Consider the following 23,041-nt stretch of genomic DNA (forward strand, 5'->3'; position numbering starts at 1 on the left):
CTCTTGGATATCTATCACTTTAGTTTCTAAGTTGATTTATTTATTTGAGAAATGATATCCTTTGAAGAGAAGCCAAAACATCTTTGACCAGTTCCTTCTCATAATGCGTCCAGTGGGTTCTCTAATTTTAACTTGAGCTTCTTGTTGAGTAGATGCAGGTATCTCTGATTCTTGTTTGGACGAGCTGGTAACTGTTGTAGATTTTTTTTCTATATATACAACAAAAAAAAAAACCAAAACATACAACTCTCATTATTTACACAAATATACATGTTTACTATTCACAGTGTAAATTCAGGTGATTTTGAAAAAAAAAAGGTTTTTTATGTTGAGAATTCAAGTCCCTCGAACCCGAATTCTTAATGTGCTTTTTTTTAAAATTTTTTTAAAAAATAATTTTTAGAAATATAAATAAAGAAAATTAATAAAATTAGAGAAGATTATGAAGTTAAACAAAATTAGTTAAAATATTACAATGTAAATTAGTTTTGAAGATCTACATAAGTTAAAAATTGTACACTTGAAGAATGTTTTATTAATTTATGAATGATGTGAAATGAAATACATTGATAGTTAAAAAAAAATTAATTTGCTTGACTTGAGCTTCCGGGACGGGGGAGGCACCTACTTTTTGAATGACCAACTAGCCCGAAGATTGAACACCGTTTTGGTTGACCTCTTTCTCTCATTCATAATAGTTCGTATACTTGTAGATTTTGATCGACCTTTTTTGTTTCTCCTCATGGCTGGATTGACACATAATTGTGGTCCTTTGTATGGTGGCCAATAATCATGATGACGCATGCTTGCTAACGAGACTTTGTAGACACTTGACACGTAATCCAATGTGTACACTGAATTAACATATTGCAAATAATCTATATTGATTTCCCACAATCACACGTTCTTTGATCCAGCTTGACAATGAATTTCCTCATTCGATGCCTCTCTCTCATATTCACTCTTTCCTCAACTTGAAATTGAAATCTTTGGCGGTCAAACTATTGAATGAAGTGAGTGTTGGACTTAGTTTCTTCTTTGGTGATGAACTTGGCTGCAATAAGTGTGTAAACTTGTTTGGAAACGATCATTGCATCAACCTGAGTCCCACGGTCAACAAAATAGTGATTATTTCTCACATGTGGCTCTGACCAAGGCTATGATTGGAAATTTTCAAATTTTTTCGAGCACCGAGTTTAGTGACTGCCAAATTAGTGGTCATGTGTGCCCATCGTTTTCCCTCATCCCATGCCAAGGTCCATTGCTCCCTTGGTATTTGAAAAAGCCATGCAGTGCCATGTGGGTTGTCTTCTTGTAACTCCTGGTAGTGGCAAAAAAACTCTAGTTGAGTCATGGCATACCCTATAGTTTGTAAAAAAATGTAAATCTGAATGTTAGTTTAATGTTAAATAATTAAATATTGTGCATTAGAATATAAACAAAATATTTTGCCCTTACTCAAGACGTTTTTCCTTTCGTCCTTATTTTTGAATTGTTTTTTGTAATTTTGGCTAATGTGCAGAATACAGAACACATGTGACGAGTTGTCTATTGTCCACCCACTATCAGGTCGTCTGTATGCACTTTTGATTGACTCGTGCCTGTTAGTAATTAAGCATATACCATGTTGTGGTGTCACATGTGTTCTCAAGTTTTGCAGAAAAAAGTGCCAGCCATCTATTGTCTCACCCTCGACAATGGCAAATGCCAATGGAAATATGTTGTTAGTGCCATCTTGTGCAACTGCAATTAATAACGTCCCTTTGTATCTTCCATATAGCCATGTTCCATCGATTTGCACAGTGGGTTTACAAAATGCAAACGCATCAATGCATGCCTTAAATGACCAAAAAAGTCAATGGAATATGACCTTGTTTGAAATTGGTTGGTTGGACTCGTCCAATGCATGAATAGTTTGAATCCTGACAATTGTGTCAGAGACGAAAAGTTGCAAAACTTGTAGGAATTTGGGAAGTATGTTGTATTACTCTTCCCAATTACCATATACCTGCTCGAGGGCCCATTGTTTTGCTAGCCATGCTTTACGATATGTGATGGTGTATCCGAACTCTTGTCTTACGAATGCGATGAATGTAGGAATGGTTAGTTGTTCGTTTTCTTCAACCATCGCAAGGATATTTTTGCCTACAAGTTTCAAATCCTTCTTATTGTGATCTTGTGAAATGGTTGGCATGATGCATGTGTGAAGCCCTTCTATCATTCTAATTTCCCAAACTTTTAGATTTTTTCTTTCAGACGCTCTTAAGTTTCCATTGACACCCCTCAGATGGGAAACATAAGATCCATGTATCCTTCGCACACCTCTTGGCTTTGAAAGTTACATGGTTCTTAATGTGTCATGTTTTTACTATGTGTTTCAGGTCCTCCAATTGATGGAATAGCTGACCAACATATAGCTCACCATCGGGTAAGTCATATTGTTGTTGTTGGTCCAAAAATGCCTATAGTCGGGGTTGTCAACCACTTGGTTGTCACTAACATCAACGCTATTAGGATATGGACGATAGACATTTTCAGTTGATGCTGGTTGGAAAATGAATTGTATGTCATTATCGTCGTTGTCGTTGATGTTGTTGTCCGCCAAAATTTCGTCTTCGTCATCACTGAAGTTACCATCTACTTCATCCGGCAACCCATTTTGAGCATGATAGTCATGTGACATTTCGTTGCTTTTAGACTGAGCAACATGGATATCAGTAATTGGGTCGACATTTAGGTGGGAGGGCTTATTTAGTTGGGGAGTCGTCTCACAGTAGTTTGACGATCCACTAAGAAGTTGTGTGTATAAGCTAATGTGGGTACCAAATTTGGTGGGTTCAAAATGAGGGACGTAATAATCATTTGTGGGCATGTATGGGATTGGTGTGTAAGAAGATAAGCCTTCATGGTAGGTTTGAGTATGGTAGTTAGTGTATGGTGTTTCGTGAATTTGTGGTGATTGAACAGTTGTTTCGACATTGGTGGTAGAAGAAGGTTGTTGTTCGTATTATACGAGAAACTAAAAGATACTTAAGCATTGTTGTTGGTTATAGACATCGAACATGCCATCAATATCCTCATCGTCACTAATGGTAACAGCCTGGTAATTGAACATGCCAGACCCAACAGAAATGGGGTATCGATAGATGATTGCAGTTATGGTTTGACCTCGATTCCTCCCTTAAACTCTACGTCATTGTCATGGTCGGCTACATAGGCATTGTAGTAGACTACGACAGGGACATTTTCGTTTCTGCTTGCCAGGGTGACTAAGAGTGATTTGGTTTGAAGACTAAGAGTGATTTGAAACTTCTGTTGTGAAGTGTTTTATGTGTGTAGAAGAATACGTTTAGAGACTAATTTATAGTGTCGTGGCTACAGATAGATCCAATGGTCTTCATCACACTGACAATTTTAACAGTCAAGATTGCCTCCACAGTGTCATGAATAGTGCATTGAAAATTTTTGCAGTCAAAATTGCGTGAACAGTGCCACGAATAGTGCACCGACAGTTTTTGCGGTCAAAAATTGGTCTACAGTAACGTGAACAGTATTCTGACGCGCACAGTGACGTGAACAATATTACTGACGCGCACAGTGATGTTGTAGAATTCCCGACATGAATAGTGACGTGAACAATATTGTGAACAGTGACACACACAAATTTTTCCCCGCCTATAAAACCCATCTCAGACAGCTTATTCCATACAGCTTATTACACTCACTTGTTCTTTTTGAATATCAGCAACTAAATTTTCAATCGTTTGATTGTGCAAAGGGAGAATGGAGGCAACAACATTGTTATGGAAACAAGATTGTCACCGAGCTTTAAAGATACAAAACATGGTAAGTACTAATTAGATGATATTATAACCTTTTTATTGTCGTGATAATTATAAAAACACAACTTTTGTTTTATAGGGACAACCACCAATAATCATTTCCTATTGTCATTCGATGCCCGCTCATCATCCTTTAATTGAGTCGTTGCTTGCTTATACTGGGTTTGCTGATGTGGCAAAATTACGCCACTTCAAAATTGATCATAATCTAGTGACTGCACTTGTTGAGCGATGGAGACCAGAAATGCACAATTTTCATCTTCCTGTTGGAGAATGCACAATTACATTGGAGGATGTAGCACTACAGCTTGACATAAGGGTGGACAGTAGGCCAATAAATGGTGCAACCTACTATGATTGGGAGGAAATTTGTGAACAATATTTGGGTGTTGTTCCACCAACACAACAACAATAGTAGGTTCCGCCATTAAGCATAAATGGTTGCAAGATAATATGCCGCCACTTCCTGCGAAACCAACACAACAACAATTAGAAGCACATTATAGAGCTTACATTTTGTGGCTAATTGGTGGGGTTTTAATGCCAGACAAGATGGGAAATCAGGTTCATTTGGTGTACCTCACTGTGCTGGCTGGTCTTGAACGAGTCAGGCGGTATAGTTGGGGCTCTACTTGTCTAGCAACGGTGTACAGGGAAATGTGTAGGACCACTGACCCTGATGCCAAAACCATGGGCAGTTGTACGTCATTGTTGCAATCTTGGGCATGGTATCACATGCCCTTCATTGCAACAAGAGTTAATCGGAGACCATCGTAACTGTTGGTTACGAGGTAATGTGAATCTCAAATTCACTGTTATATGATTAGCATAGTATGTATTAAATTAATAATTTTTCATTTATTAGATGGAGTGGCGGTGGATTAAGCTTTACTGGTACACCACATGGAGATGTCATCGGTTATAAAATAAGATTAGACCACATGACAGCTGAACAGGTAATAAATAAACTATGGGTTACATAAAAATAATGTTAAGTTTTGTGTTTTTAATAATTAATTAATTATTCCTTTTGTATCATTTCAGTTTTTGTGGAATCCATATCTCCACTTTTTGGATGCTTTGGAGTTGACAACTTTCGTAGACTCCTCAATATGGACAGCCTGCACCCCTGTAATTTGTTTCTCGATAGTAGAATGACACCAAGCAGATAGAGTTAAACTTCAATTCCACCTTCGCCAAGACATATCAGATCCCCCAAGAAACATGGACAAACTTCACAAAATCGACATGCGAGGTTAAATTGACACAAATTGGGATGAAAAACATGCAAAGTGGATAAGGTATTGGTAACAACGTCAATCATTGGTTTTACAGGGACAATCGATTATAGGGCATGCAAAGAATTCTCAGGAATACATGGCGTGGTATCAAAGTAATACTATTATTTTTTTAAATATGCAACCGTCAAGTGGATCGTCAATGAATTTCAAAACTGATCAATCATCAAGGGCAACAAACATGGTGCAACCAGAATGTAATCCTACATACACACCATTTCCCTCCATGACAGATTACGTTCCACCCACATACACACCAATCCCCCCATGACGGATTACATTTTTTCGAGTCCTTCAAACATGGAATACACTCCACTAATTGTCCAACTAGATGATTTCCTGAGCAATGTTTTTGGAATTGATTGTGGCACACCAACATCAACTCGTGAATACATGCATAGCCTACAGAACAAAGTGGAACCAAGTTTCAATTTGATGTTTAGCCAAGATGTTGAAGAGAATAATCCATCATTGCATGATATACCAGATCAACGCCCATGTTGAAATCCAGGACGTAATAGGAGATGCCCTCCATGTGGAACAAGACACCAATACGGGGAAAAGTAGTCAAATTTGTTGTATGATGAAAATATCATTCTCCAATTAACTTATGTTGAACTTTTCGACTTACATTATCTTCATGCTCCTTTAATTGTACAATTTATTTAAGTACCCTTATGACAAACGAAAATGACAATTGAACAACATCGCACAAACACATCAAACAAACGCCAAATACATAATAAAAACTAACAAGTAATTAAAAGAAATACAACAACATATGTTAAATAGTTTATTCTAATTTCATGGAACTATTCAACTTCTACTCCATCTCCATCCAAATTAGGTCATTAGCGTGACACAATGATGGTGAAATATAAACTTCAACTCTAAGTTCTGTACATATTACACTTGGCATGTTTGCGAATATATTAAACATGCACCAAACATCTTCATCGGTAATTGGACATGCTATATACTCAACATGTCCATTCATTTTGTGTATAGGACAACGATACCAAATTGAAGTAATTACAGACAAAACATTAGAATCTATAATTGATGATTGTGTTACACTGGTTATGTCAACAAGCGTTATCATTAGATACAACAACATCGATCTTGTGTTGTCACTAGTGAAAATTGTGTTTCTAGTTGAATTGCGGGTGATCTCACCATTGACATAAACAAACACACAAATTGGGACTGAACTCATTTTTTTTTGCACTATTCTTTTTTGGCTCACTAACACTTTGATGTAACTATGCAAAGTATATGGTGATATCATGCAATTAAATATAGAGATAGGTGTGCTTTGGAAGCTAGAGGCATGAAGGGTTTTGGAATCTCGAGGCATTATAGTAAGGCTGCCATTTTAATAGCAATTGGAATCACGAGGCATGATAGTAATATGGTTTTTTTTAATGGCCTTTGGAATATCGAGGCCTCTCATTCAGACAAAAGCCATGTACAAGACAACCTCGTATGCCAAGTATCATTGCATGTGACCACATAGTGAACAACTGCACACAACCGACGAACCCTATGTGATTGATTAACGATGTTTTTTATTAATGCGGGTCTCCGCACATTATCAGTGCATGTGATTGAACAATGAATGCCTACACGCAACAGACAAAATCCCAATTAATTATGATTTGCACCCTTGAAACAGTGCTTAAGTGCCATGTTATGCATTTTTTTAAAATTATATCCAATACATTACTCATATTCGTGACATATTTTTTCCATAGTTTAAACATCAAAGAATTCAAAAAAATATATATCGTGCTCCAGTTCCATGGACAATGACCACAAATTAGGAAGACAAAATAAAAAAAAAAACTATGATTTGGACCCTTCAAACAATGCTTAAGTGGTCATGTTATGCATTTTTTTTTGAATTATGTCCAATACATTATTAATATCCATGACACATTTTCCTTAGTTTAAAAGTCAAAGAATCCAATATATATATCGTGCATCAGTTCCATGGACAATGATCTCAAATTAGGAGAAGAAAATAAATAAAAAACTATGATTTGAACCCTTGAAACAATGCTTAAGTAGCCATGTTATGCTTTTTTTTTTAAAATTATGTCAAATACATTACTAATATTCGTGACACATTTTTTCCGTAGTTTAAACGTCAAAGAATCAAAAAAATATTGTGCACCAATTCCATGGACAACGACCTCAGATTAGGGTAACAAAATAAAAAAAACTATGATTTTGGACCCTTGAAACAATGCTTAAGTGGCTATGTTATGCATTTTTTAAAATTATGTTCAACACATTACTAATATCCATGACACACTTTTTCTGTAGTTTAAACGCCAAAGAAAAAAAAATATATCGTGCACCAGTTCTGTAACATCCCATTTTTCATAAATAAATTAAAAAGGATTTTTTATTTAAGAATAAATACATTATCAGAAAAATGATGAGGTTTTTTATAACTAAATAAAAAAGGAGAAATAACTTTATTAATTAAAATAATGGTTTGAAGGAAAATAAAAAGGATATTTTATTTATTCATTTGATAGGAAATAAAATAGAATTCTTTTTTATAAAATAAATAAGTAAAGAAAAATAGAGTAAATAAAAGGCAAGGAGTATCCTAGTTATAAATAGAGATGTAATAGGTCACTCTTTACATTTACAACACGTCTCTCCTCTCTCTTCCTTTAAATCCGTTTTCCCTTCTTCCTTTCCTAAAACCCTTTCTTTTTCTCGCATACACTCAAACCTATCTCAGTAAAATGATGATCCCGAATTCATCAACCGTTGGATCCTCGTAAAATTTGAACAAGTCGTTTGGATCTTATCTTCTCACACATAAACCGTTGGGATTTACGAGATAACATCTGCAGTAGAAAAAATGTCCCTCACATTGAGCTTTTTCTTTTCCTGCATATACCCAAAACCTGTCTAAGCAAAATTATGATCCCGAACTCATCAACAGTTAGGTCGTCATGAAATTTGGACACCACCTTCGGAACCAATTTTCATACATTCTCACCGTCAAGAGTTACAAAATAATGTTTTTGAAGAGAGAAATTAGTCTCACACATTGACAGTAAAATAGATGCTACAATCTCTTCCCCTTCTCTCTAACGGGTTGAAACCTTAATAGAGCAAACAGAGGGAAAACTTAAGAAATTTTAAGGAACTGCTAGAGACGCCACTATCACTGTCGGACTACCCACATGAGTCTGCTTAGAGGTACGGGATGAGTTTATCGCAATTGGGTTTGATTAAACTGGGTTTATATTGGGATGTTTATTAAATTGTAATTTTTCCTTTATGATTATAAATACGATATTGTTGTTTTTGATGAACCAATTGATGTCCTGATGCGAATTGGTTGATCAAATTGAGTGCTCTTGGTATTTTCGTGTTTTTGACCTATGATTTTGATTCATTGATTTTGATATGATTGTGTGAAATTGTTTGAGGGGTTTTACTTCCCATGTGAGAAGCATTTTTGTATAAGACAAGATTTGCTAGATTGACATGATAAATTGTTATATTGAGATTATGAAGTTGTGATTCAAATTCTGAGTAAGTGACAGATTGAACCTATGATGAATGGTGAAATACATATGTATTGAGATGCTGTGTGTATTGAGTTGTGAGCTATGAATTGTGCAATCACACAATTGTAAGACCCTTAAGGGTGACGAGTATTGTGATGAGATCCACGGTGGGAACCCGACAAGTTGAATCACTTTGAGGCGCGACAAGTTAAAATGATTTTGAAAACAATTGAGTAGTTGTGTGTATTGCATAGTTCATAGGTAAAGTGTATATGATCCATGAGGTGTAATAACATGTTACTTTGGGATTATACTATTGTGATTGAGACCGAGTGTATGTGATAAATTGAGTATGTATTAACTTGTAATGTATATGTGCATTGAGATATTGTGTGCATTGAGTTGAGAGCTATGAATTGTACAATCACACGACTATAAGACCCTTTAAGGGTGACGAGTTAATGCACGATGAGTATTTTGATGGGAACCACTGTGGGGACCCGACAAGTTTAATCACAAGTGCGATGAGATAAAATTATTTTGAGAACAATTGAAGAGTCGTGTGTTTTGTATAGTTCATAAATAGAGTTTGTGTGCTAAAATATTTTATGGGTTGGACCTGAATCAAGAGGGAGAGGCCCTGACGGACTCTTCAGAGTCTAGGCCTTGGGGGTAAATACACCAAGTTTGAGTGCTCCTTTAAGCCTGTGCCTATCCCACATGGTTGGAACATTCTCGCAAAATAGCATGACCCTCACTGGTCTCCCTATGATTTTACCTAGTGAGAGTGACCTGATTTACAAGTGTGTGGTCTGTCTTGTCATGTACTCCTAGGCGCCCGATGAGGTTTTTCATTGACATGGTACCACATTGCATATAGGATTGATTCTTAGTACATTTGTTGCATAATGCCTGTGTATTGATCGATATTGATTGGTTGAGTGATATTGTGTTTTGATTCTTGACTACGTGAATGATGTGAAAATGGGTGAAACAAGTAGTGTTGAGATGTGATGCCACGCGATAAGTGGTGGAATGACATGAGTTGTGTTTAGGTAAGTTGCATTTCATTTATGTGATATGTATATCTATGTTGTTATGTTTCTCTCTATTAGTTAGGAATGTGATAACTCACTCCCTGTGTGATGTTTGTGTTTGAATCTTCTGATAATATCGAACCTTGTGTTTGTGGGAGCAGGTGGTTAGGTGCATAGCTATGGAGAACCTCATGCTAGAGGATGATGGAACACAATGCTCTACTAGGATGCGATATTGGGGCATGAGCTTTTGTTTTAAATGCATGATGTTTTGAGCCAAAAATATTTCTAACAAGTTTTATTTGTAACAGTGAAGTGAATGTGAATCTTTTAGCCACGTGAACTCTATTATGTTCATTGAATAAAATCTCATTTTATGTAGTTCTGTATTTTCATGTATGTTATTATGTACATATGTATATCTGGGTAGAGGGTGTCACATTTAGTGGTATCAGAGGAGGTCAAACCATTTGGCCGGTGTGTTATGTGCTTACCATATTCTGGTGTGCACTTTGTGTGGTTACTTATGAGTACTTTTTTTGAGCATGCTTGAATTATTATTTGTATTTTATTCTACATGGTTAAATGAGACTTAATAATGCTTGTGACGTGCCTTGCATCCTTAATGTTTGCTATACCATAATTCTATTGTTGAGTCGTGAGTTATGAGACTAGCCATCTCTGTAATTCGTGAAGTGCGGTAGGATATCATGGCAAGCGGTTAGGTGATACAAATGGTCTTGAAAACTTGATGTGTGTATTAATACCGTCAAGAACCTTGAACTTGCAGGTGTTTTGTGAATGAGTGTGTGTAATCAATGTGTTAACATGTGCTGGCTAATCCCTTCTTTTCTTTATGTGTGATCATAAACATGATTGTTGAAACTTGTGATTTCTTAATACATCCTTAGTGACCGTTTAGTTCTTACTTCTTATATGTACGCTATATACTTGTTATAGGAACCTTATAATTCTATGTATGCTTGTAGTATGGTGTTCTGCCTTAATTGCATAGATAGTATGGTTGTTTGCGATTCCTTGTTTGTAGTGATGCTAATGCCTTATAGTTTGATGACCTATATCAAGATATATTTCATAAGGAATACTCCTTTGACAGTACCTTCCAGTTCTAGTACAACCCATTTTCTTGTGTTACATGCTGAAGTCAAGTAACTCGATTATACTTGCAAGCCCTAGTATAATTCATTCTTTGTGTTGTGAGCCTATGTCAAATAGTTTTTTATTACTGATGTTTCTATCATAATCAAGCAATTGTTAACGTCTCCATATGGGTGTACATTGTGGTCATGTTTTCGTTTCTAGAATTCATTTGGAATATCTGTTGTTGATTCTGAATGAGTGATTCTTCTTGATTTAAATTTATTGTCTCCTAATCAATCGAGTGTTCATCTTGTTATGAGTTGCTCATCTTCCAATCATGTCTTGTTAAATTGCTTGATAACCTGTCATGTTGTTACTTCTGTTACGAATAGAGAGAGACTTTGCCCTTGCCAATCATGTTAAGGTGTTTTGAGAGGAAATACTTGAGTAGGCATGATCCTTATTACCTGTAGATGAAAGTCAAACTTAGTAAGTCATGTACCTGTGTTCCTTGAGGATGTGCTCAGTTACCACCTAAGTGCGAGATTGAGAATCTTATAGGTGGAGTACCGATAGAAACTTGTAACCGTAGTTCTTAGGAGATGTTTGATATAGAGTTGTTTAAGAATATAGAGTAGTTGGAAAAGTTGTAAAGAATAGTTAAGAGGTTTAGTGTGAAACCTTAAGAAGAGTGTAAGGTAGTTAGTAGGGTGTTAATTGCTAAGCATGGAAGGGTTCAAGAGTGAGTGTTCTTGTTTAAGGTAGGTGACTTAAAGGATTAGCGATGATAGTTATATGATTAGCGAGATAAATATTATGATGCAATCCTACCCCCCAAGGGTATTGGATAGAATACTCCAAGAGGATTGGGCTATAGCTACTAAAGAAGGCCCTGGGGTTTTCATGAACCTCGAGGTAGATTTCTGAGCCTATGGACCAAGGTTAGGTCTATTCTTCTCTGTAAATATTAGAATAGGTTTTTCCTTCTTTTGGGCCTTGTATTTTGATCATTCTAGTAGTATAGGGTTTTAGCCTTGTATTTCAAGGCATTTTGAGTAGTCTTTGTAGTAGAGACTTTTTTTGTATTTTCATGTATTTTGGCATAGGGGTGAGCTTAGCTATTATAGAGGGTGTGTGTAGCTAAGCTCTAACTTCTCATCTCAAGGAGGTGAGCTTAGCTATTAGAGGGGTGTGTGTAGCTAAGCTCTAGCTTCTCTAGGAATCTTCTCAAGAAAGCTTCTCAATAAAGTTTCTAAAGGAAGCTTCTCAAGGAGGTGAACTTAGTTATTATAGGGGTGTGTAACTAAGCTCTAGCTTCTCAAGGAAACTTCTCAAAGAAGTTTCTCAATGAAATTTTGTGATATTGTGTTTTGATTATTGAGTACGTGAATGATGTGAAAATGGTTATTTCTTCTTCATTTCAACATTGCATGTATTTGAGAGGGGGGCAAAAACAATTGTTTTATAATGTTGGTACTTAGTTCTTCAAGCAATCGTGTTAGTGAACATATTTCTTTCAATCCTCCCGGTGAAATAATGAAGATTTGCTTATGATCTTTGAGCTAAACAATTTGAATTGACTAGTAATTTTTATGTCAATCTTATGATTTAGGTTTGAATAAAGATTTCAAGAAAATGTTGAATGAAAATGCTGAGTTCAAAGCGCTTGCTCTAAAAGAAATTCGCACAGCATCTGATGGAATAAGAAAGGTTAAATTGATCTTTCTCTTCACATTTTTCATCATTTAATTCATCTAGCAAGACGTAACCTGGAGATTACTTATATTTAGGTTTATAGCTTCATAATTACTTGCATGGCTTGCTTATATTTAGTTGTGTTTCTAGAGTGGAGAGTATTCTTGTTGACTTTTAAACTCACAGGATATTGCAGATTTTATTCACATTGGATGATGGGCTGGTCATAGAAACAGTTGTCATACTTTGTGACAGAGGTAGGACTACTGTGTGTGTTTCAAGTCAAGTTGGATGTGCCATGAATTGTAAATTTTGCTACACTGGAAGGCAAGCCTTATTTTTTTTCCTGTTGATATCTATTTGGTGGTTACACTATGTTCTACATTTCCTGCAAGTTTATTATGTATGATTATTTTGCAGAATGGGTCTTCGGAGACATCTTACTGCTGCAGAAATAGTAGAGTAGGCTGTTTTTGCCAGACGGCTGTTCACAGATGAAGTTGGTTCCTTTACAAGTGTTGTCTTTATGGTAGGTCTACAATTGCATTGATAATTCTAATGCTTACTGTTTATCAACAATCTGTGTAGATCAAACTTCCTACTTTATTCCACTTCTGTCTGTCAGATCTTTGATTGAGTTTAATGTGCATTTTGTTCATTGACATGCTGACATGCCAATATAATGATAGATATATCTTGTATCCTGGAAACTAAAGGATGTTTTTATTTCAATGCTCTAGTGGACTTTTCATACTTATTCATTTTTTTGTGCATGCCAATGTGCTCCTTTCTTCTTCTTTTTTTTCCATGATGATGTTAAGAGTAATGCCTCCACTTTTCCAAATAAGTATTTCTGTGTATGGTTTCTTATGTGTCTGAAATTGAGAGTATGTTTGTGATCCTGTTTGCGTCACTGCAAATGAATGTTCACACATGACACATCCCAAAGCATGAAATGGAGAACAGTTTGTTTCATTGGGGTTTGACCTGATAACCAGACTTATGAACCCCGCACTGGGATCCCGTAGTTTCAATCAGAGACTGAGACCCAAGTCCCATATGTTGCAATTGGATCTTAAGATCCCAGTGTACTAGTCCTTTGACCAGTCTCAAGTGAACACTGCAATGCTCATCACTACCTGATGCTGCTTGTTTACAGCTGAGAGACATTGATGGAAAGCTCTAATACAAATTAATGCAATTGGTACCCAGAAAAGAAACAGAATTTGTGCACACAGTGCACAGAGAGGTGGAGAGAGAGAAAGAAACTACTATTCTGTATTGACTTATTGAGATTTTAAAAGTTTCAGCATTCTCCACTACAATGAGCTTCCAGAAGCAGACTCTGCAGTATCTACTCTATTATTTATAGCAAACTAACTCCTAACTACCTTACTGACCGATGTAACTGTCTAATATTTCTTCTAGAATAACTTAACAATTATCCCTCAGTCTTGCTATTTCAGATAAATGTGAAGGCAAAGCTCTCTGCTTCTCGTATCTATTTAGCATTACGATAAAAACACCTTTTTTTTTTCAATGATGTCTCATTATGGATATCTGCTTCTTCTAGTACCTCCTATCAATTCTGTTAATGCTTCAAATATTTCGTGTGCTAGAAATATTCAGGGGAAGACAATGATAAATAGAACTACTGATTTGTTGTCTTCTTATTGGTTGGATGCTAATAACTGCTATTCATTTATTTTAGGGCATGGGGGAACCACTTCATAACACTGATAATGTCATTAAAGCTGCATATATAATGGTGGATGAGCAAGGGCTTTAGTTCAACCCCTGCAAGGTCACCATTTCAACTAGTGGGCTTATTCCACAGCTCAAACGTTTCCTCCATGAATCGAACTGTGCATTAGCTGTTAGTTTGAATTGATGAGGTAAATTTCTTATTACTTTACTGTTATTGGCTGGTATATCACCCTTAAAATTAGACATGGACATGCAAGGATGGGAAGAGAGGGAGGATTGCTCATATTTGAATCTAATGTCAGGTAAGAAACTGGATCATGCCTACAAATCGAAGTACAAGCTGGACTTGCTTCTTCAGACACTTCGAGAGGAGCTTTGCTTCAAAAAGAACTACAAAGTTCTATTTGAGCATGTGATGCTTGAAGGAATTAATGATAGGATGGCTAAACTTTACTTTGTATATTGCTTGTGTTATATATATAGATTTTTTTTTATCTTTTCCTTGTGTCTATTTTCATTTCGACTTTTGTGGTGAGCTGGATCATATGCATACGTGTAACTGACTAACTGTGCATAAATGACCAATGTTGTTAATGGCGGATGGCATAGCGGCAAATGGCGGACCATATATATATTAACAAAACAATGGATTGCATTCAAATAAACTCATTCAAGAGTTCAAAATAACAAAAGGATAAAAGCATAATGCAAAGTGCAAAGTAAAGGTTGAGGCTCTAATCGTCTTCTCCAATCCCAACATAATCATCTTCGTTGTTATCATAAGGTAGTGGAGTATCTCCCTTTCCCTTTTCTCCATCAAACGCCTCAAAATTAACCATGATCTCTTCTTCTTCAAATTCAAGTTTAATATCCTCCTCAAACTCTAGATCCTCATCATTTTCTTGGACTGCCTTTTGCTTCCTTGATGAAGATCCAACAACCATTGCCTGTTTTTTAGAAGTGTGGGCAGCAGCAGTAGGACTAATAGCAGCACTTGTTGGTTGCTTTCTTTCCCTTTTATTCCGCCTAGTATACATCTTACACTCTCCAACCCCCGAAGCCTCATACACAGTTGCCCAATTTAGTGCATCATCATCTTCAAATACCAAATCATTTTTGGTATCATTATCATCATCTTCATCCATCTCTCCCACGAGCCATTCATTGCACACATCATTATCATTAAAGAGAAATTGGATCAATTTCATCTTTTGCATTATATCTTTGCTTCAATTGTTGGTTGTATTTGACAAACACCAAATCATGCAACCTCTTGTGCTCAAGCCTATTTCTTTTTTTGGAATGAATCTACAACATAACAAATAAATGTTGATCTCAATCTCAAATACACTCCAAATAAAACTTGACCATCAAAATTAAATAAAAATTAAAAAGCATAGTTAGAGTTTTGTCACAATTACTTGCTCAAATACACTCCAATTTCTTTCACATCCTGAAGCACCGCAAGTCAAACTCAAAATTTTAATAGCTAGCTTCTGCAAATTTGGAGTTTGTGACCCAAACATTTGCCACCAATATGTTGCAATATCAACCAAGAGCATAACTTAGAATTCTGAATTATAACATTAATACATAAAAAAAAATAGTATAGTATTTGTATTTGTCATTTGGTAAAAGTTTCTTACTAGGAGAATGGGTTTTTCTTTGAGCCATTGCAAAGTAAGAACCAAAGTGTTTAGGACCAATCTTGTAAAGATGCAACTCAGTTAAAATTTTCTGTTGCACATCAAATTGTGGAACCAACTTCTTAATGCAATCAAACAATCCATTGGTGACCTCAAAATCAAACTCCAAATCAGTGTTGTCATAAAAGAACTCTGGATTTAAGAAGTGGGCAGCTGCATGCAATGGCCTATGAAGCTGACAATTCCATCTTTTATCAATAATTGCAAACACATCTTTGTACTTGTTTTCATTGTTGTTGAAAGACTTGATAATTGTTTCTTTTGCCTTGTCCATTGCTTCATAAATATAGCCCATGGCTGGTTTCCTTTCACCATCCACAAGACGAAGCACTTTGACAAGTGGAGCCATGACTTTAAGAGTGTAAACCACACTATTCCAAAAAGAAGACATGAGCTCTACCTTTGTAGCTTCTTTTCCCATAGGCTCCTTAGATAACTTGTTTAAGATCCATTCATTAGAAATAAACATCTTTCTAATATTGGCTTTCTCTTTGTGGAGCCTTTCCAAGGTTAGATAAGAAGTGGCAAATCTAGTAATAGCACGTCTCACCAATTCCCTCTTGTTTGTACAATTTCTCAACAAGCTTAAGGTACTAGAATGGGCATAGATAAACCCAACTAGATTAATTGCCCTTCTAATTGTCTTCCTTATCAATGGAAGCTTCCCAATGTCTTCAAGCATCAAATCAATACAATGAGCTGCACAAGGAGTCCAATAAATATGTTTTCTTTTATCCTCCAACAACTTACCCGCTAAAACATAGTTGCTCCCATTATCAGTTACAACTTGAACAACATTCTCTTCTCCAACTTCCTCCACAATAACATCAAGCAACTCAAAAAACTTTTCAGCTGTCTTTACAAAATCAGAACCATCAACAGACTTCAAAAACATGGTACCAGCTTGAGAGTTAATAAAAAAAATTAATGATGCATCTTTTTTTCCGATCAGTCCATGCATCGAACATAATAGTACAACCATACTTGACCCATTGCTCCCCGTGGCCTTTCATCAAATTTTCAGTGTATTCAACTTCCTTCTTCAGGAGTGGAACTCTAATGTCATGATAGCTTGGAAAGGGCAAATGTGGCCCATATTGACCAATGGTTGCAACCATATTCTCAAAGCTTTTCAATTTAATGAGGTTGAACGACACCCCTGCTTGGTATCAAAAGCGAGCAATATATTGATGCACCTTCAATACTTCATTCTTATCCATTGACTCTTTTATGTTCATTTGCCTCAACATCTCCATTTTTCTCTAATTGATTGCATTTTCTGGATTCTTACAAAATTTGTCCATTGGTCCTTTTTTAGTCCCACACTTTGTCTTTGCGGCTAAAGCAGTAGCATTACAAGAGTCCGCAAACTCTTCATCACTTCCATCACATCCAATTGGTTCACCAAATTCATAATCTCTTATATTTGTCACATTACCACTGCCAAAACTATTGTAAGTGGTCCTACTTTTTTTGTTAGCCATATATTCCTTCAGCTCTTCGACTATATTTGGTGGAGTTTTCTTGTAAGATGCAACGTTACCCGACTTCCCAATCAAGTGTTCTTTGGCTCTGGTTATTCCTCCCTTTGTGATTTTTCCACAGTAATTACAAACAATGGTGTTTGTATCTCCTTCCACAAGTGGATGACAATACTTCCAACTAGAGTTTGTCTTATTTTTCCTTGTTACAGTTGCAGCATTAGATGATGGTTCAACCATTTAAAAGAGGGCTGAACAGAAAGAAAAAAAAGTAGAACCAAAAATAAAATGGGTGTCAAACAGAAAAAAAAAACAAAAATAACAACAAAAAAAAATAGAACCACGTTACCGTCGAAAACTGTAGCCGTTGCCGTCCATTCGTCGTGTGCGTGGTGCGTGGTGTGTGGTGCTCGCATGCATGGTGTGCTGGTGCGAGGTGCCACGTCACTGGTGCGTGGTGTTGGTGTTTTCGTCGCATTGGAGTTCGTCGTCATCGTCGTCGCGCTGGAGTTCTTGTGGTGCCGCTGGTCGCACTGGAGTTTGCGTGTTGTTGTTCATGCTTGCGCTGCTAATCCCCTTTTGTATGCGAAAATCGGGTTTGGGTCGGGTCGGGTCAGCCCAACACGACCTAATCTGTGTTACGAAAATTTCAACAAAAAAAAAAAGTTATCTTCCGCCATTATCGCCATTCCGCCACGATCATTAAGGCTATGGCGGCCGCAATGGCGCCGCCATATGAAACCCGCAATGCCATCGCTATTTGGTGGCATTTTTCCAAAAACCCGCAATGTCATACCGTCATGGCACCGCCATAACCACAATTTAACAACTTTATAAATGACTTAGTATATTAGCAATTTATCTTGTCACATGCACATATTTTATAACTATAATAGGAGTTTGAGTTTAAATGATGTAATGAATTTTGGATTGCATGTTGTTTTGTACTATATTGGTAGCTTTTTCCAATGAAGTGTTAAATTTGTATTTTTCATATTCAGGGTCACGTTTGACCTTCTCTAGTCACTGCCCTAATCAAGCCCTTTCTCTTGTCACTCTTGATGCTTACTTAACCTGGGCATCAGGCATATGTAATGTTATCAATCAAACTATCACGTTTCATGCATTTATTAATCTTCATTGATGCCCTTGTCTCCCTCTTGCCCCTTTTTCCAATTTATGCTTCAAATCTTTGACATGTTCCATGTCCTTATTCCTTTTCTCTGTAACTGTTCATTTTCGTTATGAACCATGAAGATAAACTACTATTGTTAAAGTCTCGGTTCAAATTTAACTTTTCTGCTTTTCCCCATATAATTGAATAAGACTTGGTCGTGGTTGTTCTCATTGCATATACCTTTATTATATGCATAGAAGTGATTTTTTTGCCTAACTTGTACATTTTTTTATGGCAGTGATGAGGATGTAGAGAGGCTTATCGAGCTTGTGAAGGGAATTTCTTGCAAGATTAATCTAATCTCATTCAATCCGCACAGTGGATCATTCTTCAAACCAACCAAATATGAAAGGATGATTGAATTCCGAAATACATTGGCTGGGGCAGGATTGATAGTATTTTTAAGACTTAGTAGAGGTGATGATCAATTGGCTTCCTGTGGTCAATTGGGTAAGCCTGGCACCATTCAAGCTCCATTGCTTCGTGTACCAGAGCAATTCCAAATGGCAATTGGAAGTTCAACTTGATTCTTTGTGGAGGTTCGGTTGCAAATTGATCTTACAGTTATTAACGAAGAATTATATAGGACACTTGTGGTGGGGGTAGCTAGGGATGACTTCATACTGACAATGCAAGACCAAGAGCTAAATTAGGGGGATGTCTGTCTGTTTTCATATTGTACTTTTCCATTTTACAGTTAATTGATATATTTTTTTTTATTAATGTGACGGATCCAGATTACTTACTGGCTAAGAAATAAGAAATAAAAATGATTTAAATATATTTTTAGTCGAAGTCTGTATTTTTTAGTTTCCCAAATTAAAATTTGCATTTTTTAATCTCTCATTTATAAAATGCCTTTTTAAGTTCTTCTTAGCTGATTTTTGGCAACTTGGATGCACAATGTGCAACTATCGTAACAATATTTTTATTGAAATTTAAAGAGACTAAAATATATGTTTTACCATAACACTCATGTTAGTAAAACCATTATTTGTTTTATATTTTATTCAATTTACGTTTAATCTTAAGTCTATGTATGTAAATGTGGGTTTTCACAGATAGTTAAGAAACGAAAAACTATTTTTTCCATGAATACAAATTCAAATTTTACTTGATTGACACAAAGGGCATGTGTCAAATTTAGTTGAATAGTAATAAGCGAGTATAACTATTTTTAAATAATTTAATTTATACAATGTTTTCTTTTAAGTTAAACTAATGCTGATCTTTTCCATGTGTAATTTTTAACAAGACTGAAGATGTCATTCTTTTTTCCTTTATTTTAATACATATCAAGATTATTATAAATAATAAAACTTCCTTTCTTAATATTGAACACTTTACATATGACTACACCAAAAAAGCATATGACTACCAAAGAGAAGAACACTAACATATGGCAAGATGCATTCATTCATTCGCTTCCACTAAATGGGAAAGCCATATAAATACATAATTCACACTTTCAAACACAGGCTCATTATCAGTAATTATTAAATAAAGACTTCCAAAAGTCGAAAACATTTATTTCTAAAAAAAAAAAAAAGTGACTTAAATGAAAAACCCATTGACACTGGGTTGAGCCTGCTTTCAATTTCCATTAGCCACCGGAGTCGCAAACCAACTCCAATTTCCTAAATCAGTCAGCAATAGTCCATGTCAAGTCATTCTCGAAGATCCAGTGACACACTTCAATCCTACCCGGACCCGACCCGAGTGCCAAGAATGCACCGTGGGTGGGGCTCCACGCAGTTGTGTCCAAGTGGCAGATAGCAACACCGTGGTTAATCTTGGCCTTAGATTCGGGGTCCAAAAGATCCGCTTCGTAGACCCGAACCTTAGGAACGGAGTGGCAGTAGTAAAGCAAATAAGGGAACAAGCTCTGGTGGCACGACACCGATTTTGTCACCTTCCCACCATTCATCCCTTTAACCCGACCCACCATCACATTCTTATTGGACCCTTTTACATTCTCTGTGGTCCAAACTGCCACATTCCGGCCCAAAACGGAGGTTGAAAAGTCAATCATGTCCTCCACGGAAGCCACACAGCGTTTGGTCTCACCCACGCTGGGTGCCCTCTCGCACTCTCCCAACGAGTCCATGATCATTTTGTCCATTGATGAGTTCTCAGACACCTTAAACACACGCTTCAACTCGTCAACCTTCGCAGACGAGAAGGGCAATTTGGTTAAAATAGCGCGGGGCAAAAACGACCTTTTCGGCATCTTATCCCTTATATCGGGCATGGGCATAACAGTGCCTTCCTTAAGCATGGTCTCGCGAAAAAACTTACCCGGTTCAACCCACCTTTTTACCACACTGCTACTGACTGTTTTAGATTCCGAAGAGACGTTGTAACTAGCAAAGGAAACGCCGTGTTTGGCGTAATCTTTAAAGGTAGCGTTTGTGTTAGCGCTGTAGGTTGTGAAGCCAACCTTGTTATCTTCTGCGCCTTTAGCGTAGCCTTTGAAAGTGTCCGAACCAGGGTTGAACGAATTCCCGTAGTTTTTAAAATCCGCTTCGGACCCTAACGTGTTCTTAGCGTAGGATTGGAACGAGTCAGCACCTACGTTAGCTTGGTCTCTGTAGTTGGAAAAACTCTGCGTTCCACCAACGGTTCCGTCTGCGTAGCTCTGAAACGTCTCCGTAGGGTTGTTCATGTTAACGCCGTAATTCGTGAACGTGTCGTTGGGGCCCGCACCTCCCTTTCCGTAGTTCGTGAAATCTGAAGAGGCGACGTTGGAGTCTGTGCCGTAGGCGGCGAAGTCGTTCGCCGCGCCGGCGGAGTTCTTTCCGTAGGATTGGAAGGTCTGGCCGCCGGCGTTGCCGTCTTCGCTGTAGCTGGAGAACGATTGCGTTCTCCCGCCGGTGCTGTCGGAGTAGGTGGTGAAGCGTAGGTCGGGGACGTTGGAGTTGCGGGAGTAGTTTTTGAACTCGCCGGAGCCGCCGCCGGCGTTGGTGCCGTAGGTGCTGAAGCTCTGGTCGGCGACGTTGGTGTCGCCGGCGTAGGCGGAAAATCTTTCCTCGTGGCCGGCGGCGCCGCGGCTGTAGCGGCGGAAGTCGTTCACCGGAGTGCTGAAGAGGTCGTTGGAGTAGTTCTTGAAGGTGTCGAGGCCGCCGGCGAAGTCGGTGCCGTAGTTGGTGAAGTTCTGGCCGTCGTTGTAGGTCTGGAAATCGGAGTCTCCGGTGTGTTTCTCGAGGCTGGGCCGGACCTCCGGGAAGCAGAGGAGGTGCGCCGCGGAGCAGAACTCCGGCAGCCGCGTGGAGAGGGAGTTGGTGGCGGCGAGGTTCGCGAACGACGCCGTGTCGGAAGCGCTCATTGGAGAGGCTTTGGAGAGAAGAAACGATGGCTTTGGCAAGTTGTTGCCAACATGTTTGTCCCAGTAGCGTGCCACGTAAGCCTGCTCGGTGAACGGGTTTTTATCTACTAAGTCGCGACCACCGTAACAAACCTGCATTGATAAAACACACATACGCATATAGTTATCATGATATGTTAGTCTTAGACGTGAACATGATGAAATGAGAAAAGGGAGCGTTGAAGCAGTGACAGTGAAGAAGGGTAACTGTGCTTACACTTAGTAGCGTTGAAAGAAGGATAAAGAAAACGAGAGTGCTCATGTTGTGCATGTTATATTAATCTTTACTTTCTTTTCTCTATTTGAAGTGAACTAACTATGATCTCTCTGGTTCTTGAGAGATCGAGAGGAGAGAAAGAAGAACGGGAGGGTTGAGAATGTTGGTGGGTTCTTGCTGAAATTTATTGTAGTTCGGAGCTACTAACATTAGAGTAGTGAGCAATCAATATTATATTTATGTTCAGCGTGCAAAATATGAACAATAAATAGATAATCAATATATAATAACACTAAATTGTGAAATAATAGAAAAATAACATTAAATTAGGAGAATGTTGGATATATAGTCCAAATCTTGTTTGCTGCTATATATAAAGAAATAATCTTATTTAATTTGCATGAAGCACATACATATTGGCGTGACACTTTATTATTACTTATTCTAATGTATATATGATTCTTCTAATTTCTTAAATTACATTCCGTAATTAGTTAATTAGTTGGAATTTGTAAGAGTTTTTGAATATATATATATATATATATATATATATATATATCACGTTATTTGTAATTAGTAATGTATTTTTATATACTATATAATATATAAATCATATATCTGCTGACACATATTTTTTGTTAAATTATAATATAATACATAAGTATATTAAAAAGTTATAATAATATAAAGCTTAAATATGTTTTTAGTTTTTTAAATTTGGGTAATTATTTTTTAAGTCTTTAAAAAAGAATTTATTTATTAATTCCTCAAATTTTTGAAAAATTACTTTTAGTCCCTCTCATTTTCTGCATGAATGATGTTGTAATTTGTCACGATTTGTTACCTCTAAAAATATTTTTAATTCAATTTAATTTCT

The 23,041-nt window shown here is 37.0% G+C and overlaps 2 protein-coding genes across 2 annotated transcripts; one reads left to right on the forward strand and one right to left on the reverse strand.

Moving 5' to 3' along the window:
* The first annotated feature begins 14,084 nt into the window (after positions 1-14,084).
* On the forward strand, positions 14,085-19,243 carry LOC100791235 (dual-specificity RNA methyltransferase RlmN 2). Its single transcript, XM_026126666.2, has 2 exons — positions 14,085-14,407; positions 18,822-19,243. Exons 1-2 carry the CDS (start codon positions 14,403-14,405, stop codon positions 19,108-19,110), a joined length of 294 nt encoding a protein of 97 aa, XP_025982451.1. The 5' UTR covers positions 14,085-14,402; the 3' UTR covers positions 19,111-19,243.
* Positions 19,244-19,983: 740 nt separating this feature from the next.
* On the reverse strand, positions 19,984-22,396 carry LOC100779518 (polygalacturonase 1 beta-like protein 3). The gene is made up of 2 exons (XM_003551970.5): positions 22,165-22,396; positions 19,984-22,040 (listed from the first exon to the last, which is right to left on the reverse strand). The coding sequence occupies exons 1-2, from the start codon at positions 22,216-22,218 to the stop codon at positions 20,226-20,228; spliced, it is 1,869 nt and encodes a 622-aa protein (XP_003552018.1). The 5' UTR covers positions 22,219-22,396; the 3' UTR covers positions 19,984-20,225.
* Between the last annotated feature and the right edge of the window lie 645 nt (positions 22,397-23,041).

This window comes from Glycine max, chromosome 18, assembly GCF_000004515.6.
Source record: "Glycine max cultivar Williams 82 chromosome 18, Glycine_max_v4.0, whole genome shotgun sequence".
Classification (NCBI taxonomy): Eukaryota; Viridiplantae; Streptophyta; class Magnoliopsida; order Fabales; family Fabaceae; genus Glycine; species Glycine max.

What these genes read in the sequence shown, in the direction of transcription:
- LOC100779518 (XM_003551970.5), bottom strand. Translation starts at nt 22,218, where the DNA reads ATGCACAACATGAGCACTCTCGTTTTCTTTATCCTTCTTTCAACGCTA. An exon ending in TTCTTTCAACGCTACTAAGT is followed by an intron (nt 22,041 to 22,164) that starts GTAAGCACAGTT and finishes TTATCAATGCAG; the next exon opens with GTTTGTTACGGTGGTCGCGA.